Genomic DNA, 10,443 nt, shown 5'->3' with positions numbered 1-10,443 from the left:
TAAACTGAAAAATATCATCATGTTCTGTAAATATAGCCTCTTATCATGTACATATATGTTTTTTGCCCTTAACTTATTGTTAGTATAAATTAGGCCAATATATCAATACATGATTTTTTTTATTTTTTTTAGTTTTTGTTTTTTCCTTATCCCGCGTTTGATATTTGTTTTGGTTTGATTAGTTTGAAACCTCTAATTAAAAGCGACTAATTTTCATAACTCTAATCGAAACGTCTAATTAAACATGAAAGAGTACTTACTACACCAAGACAATCTAAATAATTAGAGATTTGGTTGTCCAATATTTCCTTCCCTCTACAAGTTTAAGATTCATAAGAGTTCCAATAAGCAGAAGAATGCTTATGATTGCAAAAGGATTTTTGGTCCTCAATTTTGGTAAATTCTAATTTTAACCACTGTAATATTTAATTATGCACATTTAACCTTCAATTACTTTAAATATATACTTTTGATCCCTTTGCTTGTCAATGTTTACAAATTTATAGAATGATTAACTATTCCACAATTTAATTGCCCATGTGTTAAGTCAAGCTTATACTGTTATTCCATATTTGAGGATAATATACTTCTAAATGTAATCCAAATATAATATATTTCCTACATAGAAAGACCAAAAACACACTTTAATTAGTTGAAGGTTAAATATATCAAGTCATATATCACAAGGACCAAAATCAGAATTTACTAATAACCAAGAAACCAAGAATGCTATTATCCCTTATCCTAAAGTCCAATCATAAATCAGAATTGAAGTTGCAGTCTACTCGTTGCATCTCCATTCTGCACCTAAGTGGTTTGATGTTAACACCAAGCGTGAATAAGTTCTTTTCACCCTTCAGAAATGCAGAGACTCACACATGAAAATTAAAATTCAACCGTGCCTAATAAAAGAACAGCTTTCTATAACATGGGCCAAACAAGAATTCATTGTACTTAGTATAGTTCCCTGTTATGCTTTTAACACCTCCAAGAAAAAAAGGGAGAAGTCTCTGTGGAACTGCTTTTTACATTTACAATATTTGCAGATTCTAAATAAATGGAGAAAAAAAAAATCACAATTAATATCTGTAGTAATATTTATCGTCTTGAGAACATTTCATGCGTTAACGATGAGAAATCATATTGGTATCCTGATTGCATTGGAACAACTGGAACTGCTGGAAAACTTGACAGAGGCCTAATAGCTCCTGTTGGTGTTATTCCATTCATTGGAGCTACTGGCATTGCAGAAAGCATGCTGCAAATTCGGAAAAACCAAAGATTATTACCTAATCGTATAGTTAGTGAAGGTATTAACGGTCCATATTCACGTTTTATACAACTTCTGGATAAGGGCGGAGCTAGAGTATAGCATAACATTCTCTAACGAGTGCAATGTTTCTTTCGTCTGTTACCAATGATTTATAGCTTGTTTGGCCCAGCTTCCAGCACCTCCTTGTTTTGAAAAAGTATTTTTGGTGAATAACAGTTTGTGTTTGGCTAATCAACTTGAATAACACATTTGCCAATATTAGAACAACAATTTGTGCTTGGTCAAAGTTTCAAATGTGCTTTTGGGGAAAAACTACTTTTCACAACTTCTAAAAAACAGCTTCTGCTGCTACTTCAAAGCACTTATTTTGTTCCTAAAAGCTTGGCCAAACACCCCACTCTCTAAAATAAGCATTTTTTTGAAAAAACAATAAGCACATTTGGCTTCTTAGAAGCTTGAGCAAACAAACTATTAGGCTAAAGAAGGGAAAATACATATGGTCTCAACAAGGAGGTGAACGCGGTATGAAAAATATGCAAACATAGATATATAATGCTTTGAGTACCTGGGATTCAGAGCATAGGCCGCTGGCATAGACGCGTGTAAATATTGAGTGCTTCCCATCTGGACGAAAAGTCGAGGATAAGTAGGAGAGAATGCATGATTTAGAGGATTTGAGGAAAAAACCTCGTTACATTCAATAGACCGACCTGCTTAGCCCCATGGACCTGATTGCCAATGCCTCCCCAGTTCTGAGAAAATAACTGGTTACCGTTTGAATATTGATAGGCTGTTTGTGAACTGCCAAAATGCTTCACGGTAGCAGGGACGAAAAGTGGCTGCTGTGGAGCTGGCGACTTTTGTTGCTGCTGATGGACAGAAGGAGGACAGTCCACGCGAGACTAAATGAATAAGGTATCAATTAGATCAAGAAATGAATCAACCGCTCCGGTAATATAAGAACAACCCCCGCGTCCAAACCCCCTTTCTTGTCATTAGCAAGAATCTCTTTCAGTTGCATATCATAAGAAATTCTAACAACTGCTCCAAATACAGTATCCGGGCATGGGAGGAGCTAGGGTACCGCACCCTTCATTGAAAAATTACACAATATATACAAGGTTAAAATTGTTTTTTATGTATATATAGTAGATATTGAATCCCTTTGCCTACTTCCTATGTTTACTTCTTTATATGTTTTATTCCCCTTAGAGAAAATCCTGACTCTGCCAGTGGTATCAGGAAGTACCAACAAAGCACATTTGACCATAGCATTTGTACATTTTAACACTGAGTGGCACTATTTTATTATCTAACTACTAACTAGAGATTCAATGTCCACTACTTCTCTTCAAATTTACTAAAGCGAGTTGTAACTTATATGGTTGTTTTTCAACCTTTAAACTTGCCTACAATGGGTGGGATTTCCAGTAGGGATACCGATGGATTTTGCTAATATGGCAAAAAATGATGAAGGAAGCACCTCATCAAAGAGATCCATTACCTCATTCTTCACATTGTTCAAGGGGCTTTCTGGGACCGGCTGCGTATTCCATTGAAAATCTTTTATCAGTTCCTCAATTCCAGCATCAAATTTGCTCTTGTTCTCTATAGTGGCAGCAGGACTGGCATTTTGCTGGATTACTGCTTTAGGTTCAGCTGCTGAAAATTTTGGAGAAAAAGTTAGTGGTGATAGATTCAAGCATATTACATCAACAAGTCTAGTCAAGTTATTTAATACTCCCTCCATTCCAATTTATGATAAGGTGTTGCTATATGCGGAGTCAAACAATTTTTACTTTGATTATAATTTTCTCAAACTTCTTAATAACATTTAGAATTCATGGTCAAAATAAATTTTTCTCAAAATATTTGAAGAATATATACCAAAATTCATGGTCAAAATTAATGTTAGACCCTCGTACTCTGAACACCTTCACACGAATTGGGACAAAGGGAGTAGATACTTGGTTCCGAGGAATAAGCAGTAGATCATAATTACTTCCACTTTACTTAACACAAATCTTGTATATAGTGGAACATACGCTGGGAATGCGTCTTGGACACAGATCCATTTTCTTTCGTGGCCTCCACATAAATTTTAGAAACGTTAGCAGCATGGTTGATGTTAGCGGTTGATACAGTTGAGGAGAAATTTGCTTCTGGCTTTGCTTTTGCGACTTGAGGTATTGAGGGTTCGATTTTTTGAAGAATGTCCTGCTGGGAATCAGGAGAAACCTGTTAAACATATGTCTAAACATCAAATTCCTTTATCAATCTTAAATTATGAAGAGAAAGTCAAGAACTTTAGTTATTCAGACAACGATGGAATACATTAGCTTTTCGCTTTGCGTCTTCCACAGAGGCTACCGGTTTTGCATTCTGAACAACTTCTGGCTTGGGATCAGGGGCAGCCTGCTAGGAATATTGGACACCAAATCTTATCAATTCATACAAGATATATAGGAATCCAAAAAGATTCTAAGGGTGTGTTTGGTATGATAAAGGATGTTTTTCATGGAAAATGTTTTCAGAGAAAACAAGTGCATTTCTTACTTATTTTCGAGTGCTTCATATGTTAGCAAGAAAATATTATCCCACGCGCATTCATACGTAATCTAGCAAAACATTATGGGGGTGGGATGGGGTCGGGAGTGAGGGTTCGGGGGTGGAGGGAGGTGGGAATGGTAAAGGAGTGGGAATTGGGGACGTTAGGTGGGTGGGGAGGAGACAATGAACTTGGAATGTCACTTATGGAACTTGTTCTTCCAACTTCCATTAAGGAAGTAATTTTTCTCATTTTCTTATTTTCCTCGATAAAATGTTTTGACCAAACATGAGAAAATTGGATCTACACCAAACACATAAAGTTGTATTTACCTGCTTAGGTAATTCAGAAGGTGCATGATGGACTTTGTTGACTTTGTTCCTCAAAGCAAGTGTTAATTTATCTGCATCTGGGAACTGAAAAGATTTCTTCTCTTGAGATAATGGCATGCTCCGCTTGATAAACTCTACATCCTTGTTAATCCGAGGTATACTGGCTGAACTACGTTCTCCTCTCGCACCTGGAGATGATTTCACGCTCCCGTTTCGTGGTATCCATTTTTTCTCCACATATCTAGCAGAATCGAGATAGCTAGTAAAGTTGATCTTGAAGTGAAGCACTTACAACTTCAGGTGAAGAAACTTGCTTACTCCCTCCATCCCAATTTATGTGACATTCTTTCCTTTTTAGTCAGTCCCAAAAAGAATGACGTGTTTACACATTAAGTAATAATTTAACTTCAAACGTCCCATTTTACCCTTAATGAAATGATTAATAGCCACAAAAATTCCCATGGCTTCTTTTAGACCACGAGTTAAAAAGTCCTTTGTTCTTACACTCTGTGTTCAATCAAACACCTTCACATCAATTGGGACGGAGGGTAATATACAGTAACAGTAAGATAATTGCAGAAAAATCTACTGAAGTCATACTTTGCTCGGATAAAATTTTCAATACCAACTCTGTCGGATTTGGCAGGAAGCTCGGCTTCCCAATAGCTATTTGATTTCTGATTTCCCATTGCTAAAAGCAAGAAGAAGTCAAGTTATGCAACGAGAAGAAAATAATAAGAACAGGAGGAAAACACGGTTGGCTCACTTTGAATAAACGCAACTTGATCCGGAAGCCATGTGTCCAATGTGGCAGATCTTACCTGCATGCGGATAATATGACAAGTTCCATTAGCAGGTTATGAGATAACTTCTAGGATTTTGAGTATCAAAAAAAAAAATTAAGTTGGACTTCAGTGTGCAAATGAACGGATGGGGAAAAAGTAAATATAATTGTTCGTAAAAGTTGTGATCAATCGTAATGGGATAACACAATTCTAACACGTAGAAATGACAAAATAAAAGCAGCTGCGAAGACAAGATTTTCACCAAAGGGGTTCAGATCCACTCCTGGATGAAAGCATGATGGAGCAAACAATATGTAAAAGCTAAAGAAAGCAAAAATGAAGTAGAATTGTGAAACCGGACCTTTGATATATGTACGCCAAGACTCCTGTGAACACCCGAACAATGCAAGCATATGAAGATTCCCAAGTTCACGCTAGCCCATCTTGGACCTCTGCGTAAAATAAATAGTCATGGAAAGAAAGCAACCTAAATGGCATTTAAGTGTGCCTTTACGTCTTTCTCTTTCAATTTTTAATGAAAATAGGAAGCATATATCTTTCTGTTTCATTTCTAGTCCACATTATAGACAGGGGCAGAGCTACTGGTTCGGTTATAGGTTCATGTGAATCCAGTAGCTTTTTGCCCAAATTCGGTATACATATTAAGAAATTCACTAAATATTTACAAATATTTGACTATGAACTAGTAATTATTGTAGTATTAACTTGATGTCAAATCCTGGTTACAGATAGTGATGCTCAAAGACATACCTGGTTTTGCAGTCGGCACATTCTCGATTCTCTGGCAATTTGAGTAGTCCCTCAAGTATCTACGAGAAAGATACAAGAAAAGATCATTTACTTGAAGAAGTACTAGAACTTTAGAGAAACACTATTAGTTCTTTAAGTTTATGGAAAAAATATATTTAGAAACTGCTAGCTTCTGAAAGAAGAAAGAATATATGTTATGTACATGTTTTCTCTGATATACAACAACTACTATGACTCGGTACGAAACTAACTGGAGACGACTTTGATTATGTTTCCTCTGCAATACCTTATGGAAAAAATACCTTCAAAGTTGTCTATTTTGGAGATAGAGAAAAGCTTTGACCATTCTATTCTTGTCAACATCAGCAATTTCTTCGATGTTGTTACTTAGATGTATGGAATGCTATTAGGGGAACTGAGATATTTTCATATGCAACCACATTGTAAATCACAAAAAAAATGTCTGACTACTATTAAAATCGTCTTAATGACTAGGTCAATATTCAGCCTCAAGTTTTTTCTACATGCTGTCTACAAAGAACTAGCCTAGTTTAGTGGCTACTAAAGGCTACCTTTTCCCAAAGCAACAGCAGCCCGAAAGAACACTTGGTAGTTAAAAACGCTAGATTCTACAAATCTGCACTCTCTTAGTCAATGGTTCAATTCCTGAATAAGCTAGATCTTGTTCTAATTCCCGAGAGATGCCATATAAATGACATCTCAATGGAAAATTTTCCTCCTTTCTTACTTCTTCTTATCATGATGCTGCTTTATGCTAACTAGAATACTCTTATAGGAGAACTAACAATGGAAATACTTTCAGACACAGACACAGGCATTTGGCTGTTGGTTAAAAAAGATCAGTTAACATTGATATCTATGCCATACATCTGATTCTAGTATTCTTATGCATAAAGATATCCAATTAGATCGTTGTGGTCGACTCTATTATAGATTTCTGACCACATTCTCCATGGGACCCTCTATTGTCAAAACAACAGGATTATATTTTTTAATTTAACCCTTATAGGAGTATTTTTTAATTTAACCCTGCAACGTAGAAGGAATAGGAAAGGACCTTCCAAATCGATTTTTTCCTTCAAGAAAACCACTAAAATCTCAAGTTAGCACAGAGGAAATTCCCACCATTAGAGTTTTTATTCATGACCACATATTCAAGCCAAATAACAATGAAAATTTTCTTGTTTCCAATGACTTCTATTCATATGGTGAATATTCAGTTTTAAGTAAACTAGACTTCATAAAAAATGGCAGCCCGGTGCGCGAAGAATTCCGTGTTCACATAGGATCCGAGGAAGGGTTGTACCCAAGGGGGTGTAATGCAGGCAACCTAACTCAATGCAAGCATCAGTGGTTGATTCCACGGCTCGAATCAATGACCACATGAAATAACTTTATTGTTGCTTCAAGGCTCCCCTTCTCTATTACTTATTGATAATTCAAGTAAAATTATTGAACTTCCATTTGCACCTAACACTACTATTGTCAAACAAGTATAGAAAATCCTCAATGACCTTCTCAACATATACAGCTGTGTACAGCCACAACATACTATTTAACACAACTTTCTAGTGATAGCACCAAATTCAAAATGAATCACAACTCAGAATCAGGACATATTTACTATGTTGCTCGAACAATCAGAAGTTATCAGCTCACTAATCACCAAGAATGATATACACGAAACAAAGACTTATTTACTATGTTTCTCAGACCCTCAAAAAATGTCAACTGGTGTGTGCAGGATCCTCCAAAAACAGTGCATTTTTGGAGAGTCCGAGCAACATAGCTTATTTACATATTGGTTCTTTTTAGTTCTTTCAATTGCTAAAGCGAAAAAAGGAAAAAGAACCCGAAATTCTATATAGTTTTTTTTTTTTTTTTTTTTTTTTTTTGGATAGAGAAGTTAAGTCTATCATGCTTAACCAACCTCAGACATGTCAAATAAATAAGACCTGTATTAATCAATATCCATTGAAATACAGGTAGACATATAGTTGGCACTGCCAATAAGGAATTTGTCCAAATACCAACCACCTAATTGTCAAGGAAAGTCAAATAGCAATAAACATTTAAATTTTTGCACACAAGAAACTGAAAAATTCTACAAATAAAACAGTCAAATATGAATATCTATGAACAAACATTCAATACCAGAAAAAAAAAAAGATCACTTTTTTTTTTTGTTGCAGAAATTATACAAAAGCTGTTTAACTGAAGCCCCATTAAAATTTAAGCATGAAAAAGTGTTTTTTGGTACATAATTCAAGATTCAATTAACCCCAGAAAAAGAAAACACCAAGAATATGATGAGCAAACTTGTTATCTTTGTGAATTTGGAAAGCAAACTTGGGTTTCTAAAAAAACATGAATTAGCTACGGGTAAATTCTATAGCTAAACAACAAAATTCTTTGCTAATCCTATTTAGAGACGGACTAACAACATCTTATCAAAAAGAATTATTAGCTACGAGCTACGACAGAATAATAACGAAGTTCATAACTAATTCTAGTTTTTCTCGTAGTCCTAAGAAAAATAGTAAGTAATATTAGTACACAACATATGAACAAAACAAAAAGACCAAATTTAAAGGGACTTAAGAAAGATAATAAAGAAACTAAGAAAGTACCTTTATATGTTTAGCATTAAGCTCCTTTGAAACTCTTGATTTCTCATTCATGGTGGAACCACAAACACTATAAATTAAAACTCCTTTTCTTTTTGTTGCTCTTTCTATATATAATATTGGAGAAAGTAGACAAGAAGAAGAAGAAGAAAATTTGAAAGTGGACTCTCAAATATATAATATAAACACACTTTTTTTTTTTTTTTGTATTTAATTATGAATAAGAAAATCATATTTAGCGGCTTTATATTGGAATCTTGCGTGTATCCCCGCGTGGAAGAGGACGTCTTTGGTAGTTATTCTTAGTTGGAATTTCCATGCATAAGCAATCACATTTATTTAATATTTTCCTTTTTTTTTCTCATATTATTGGAGGTGGGACCAACACAATGAGGTCTTTTCATTATATATTTATCTTTTACTTTAAGACAAAAAAATATTTAATGAAATAAATACTTTTCTAAAGTAAAGGTCAAACATACCAAACTCCATATGTATTTACATATTTGTTAATTCCTTCGATTTCAAATATTAATCGTTTTGATAAATTGAATTTGTTTTAAAATTTGGTGTGTTAAAAAGATACAAATATTATGAAATATATATTTATTATGGATGTCCATTGTATATTAATTATTTTTCCACCACCTTAATTGCCTTCCATCCACTCATCTTAATTGCCTCCTCCACCATCTTAATTGGCAGATTCCCACCATATTATATTAATGACATAAGACTATAAATAGAGGCATAAGTTTTCATAATGTAATGACTTGAACACATTTTGATTTAACAAGAAATCTCTCTCTTCGTCACCTATTTCTATGGCTATCCTTTAATATCGACTATTTTAGCTTCATTTTATAACACGTTATCAAGACGAGTCTCTAATCGCAACGCATCCCTACGTGAGATTCCTAAAGTGGCTTCTGGATTTTAAGCATTCTACTAGTTTTAGTTCCATAAAAAAGGATCAAGGTCAAAAGCCGCTGCCGTGCATGGAATGTTATACAAACGTAATTCGAGGGTAACTAGTTTGATGCCTTTTTGCACTTCATACTTAAAAATTAATTCTGCGTGTTCGATCTACCGATAGAAGACTCCATATTAACACATGCACTAATTTTACAAAATGGACTCATTTTAAATTGGAGGTTATATGATTACGGGATTAATAATCGTCACACCAATTGGGAAAAGGAACTATTATGTGTCAAAGACAGAAAGATACAAAATATAATAATATATATGCATAGTCTTGCACATTCTTTTGATGAATTCAAGTACGTGTGTGATTATGTATTCGTTGTGTATCGCAATTCTAATATACATCGTTTGCAAGGATACGCGTTATCGTCATAAAATTTCACCACACCGAGAAATTAATCGTGAGGCTACAAGGTATATCCTTTTTTTTTTTTTTGTCTACTTGTTTACCAATTCATATAATCATTTCTATCCTTTATTATCGTAAAAGATGATTGGTTAACATGATATATACTAGCATCTAGCAAAATATTGTTATTTCACTAGTAAAAATTTAATTGATGCTATGTTTGTTTATATGGAATTTTCTTTTCATTAATGATATGATACGAATTATAACTCTCCCCTCCTCCATTATTTTTTGTTCCTTTTGAAAATGAGATTCGTGGAAAATTCGAATTTAACAAAACGAGAAAAAGTGGGACCATGTACCGCCGATATTGGCATGAGTGATATGGGAACAAATCATTTCCCACCTCCTTTAATTCCCTTTGTGTATATGGTCTTATTTCCTTTTTCTTCTTATTGTGCTATTTGTTTTGTGTCGTATTTTTCATTACATTTGGTTACTTCCATACCGAGTTTTATTTGTGCAACTAATACGACAATACGTATGTCTCAACATGACTTACGGATAAATATATGTATGTACTTCTCAAGATTATTTATATTCAAAATCAAATGCACCTGAAAATATACATTTGGCATAGCCACCGTAAGTAATTTTTGGTTTCGAGGGGGCAGTTTCATGGAACTTTCGCCTATTATGCCGTCGGTTGAGGGTAAGACGGTGGATTCAAGTCCCATCGCACCAAGGGTA

The 10,443-nt window shown here is 34.5% G+C and overlaps 1 protein-coding gene across 1 annotated transcript; it reads right to left on the bottom strand.

The window, feature by feature from the left end:
- Positions 1-903: 903 nt before the first annotated feature.
- LOC132037738 (ADP-ribosylation factor GTPase-activating protein AGD5-like) lies at positions 904-8,564 on the bottom strand. Its single transcript, XM_059428344.1, has 12 exons — positions 8,361-8,564; positions 5,710-5,768; positions 5,300-5,390; positions 4,920-4,974; positions 4,754-4,844; positions 4,154-4,394; positions 3,608-3,688; positions 3,319-3,511; positions 2,778-2,935; positions 1,984-2,142; positions 1,839-1,897; positions 904-1,258 (listed from the first exon to the last, which is right to left on the bottom strand). The coding sequence occupies exons 1-12, from the start codon at positions 8,409-8,411 to the stop codon at positions 1,099-1,101; spliced, it is 1,398 nt and encodes a 465-aa protein (XP_059284327.1). The 5' UTR covers positions 8,412-8,564; the 3' UTR covers positions 904-1,098.
- Between the last annotated feature and the right edge of the window lie 1,879 nt (positions 8,565-10,443).

This window comes from Lycium ferocissimum, chromosome 11 (assembly GCF_029784015.1).
Source record: "Lycium ferocissimum isolate CSIRO_LF1 chromosome 11, AGI_CSIRO_Lferr_CH_V1, whole genome shotgun sequence".
In the NCBI taxonomy this organism is placed as follows: domain Eukaryota; kingdom Viridiplantae; phylum Streptophyta; class Magnoliopsida; order Solanales; family Solanaceae; genus Lycium; species Lycium ferocissimum.
The sequence above is the reverse complement of the archived record's forward strand: the minus strand, read 5'-3'. Positions and strand labels throughout refer to the sequence as shown.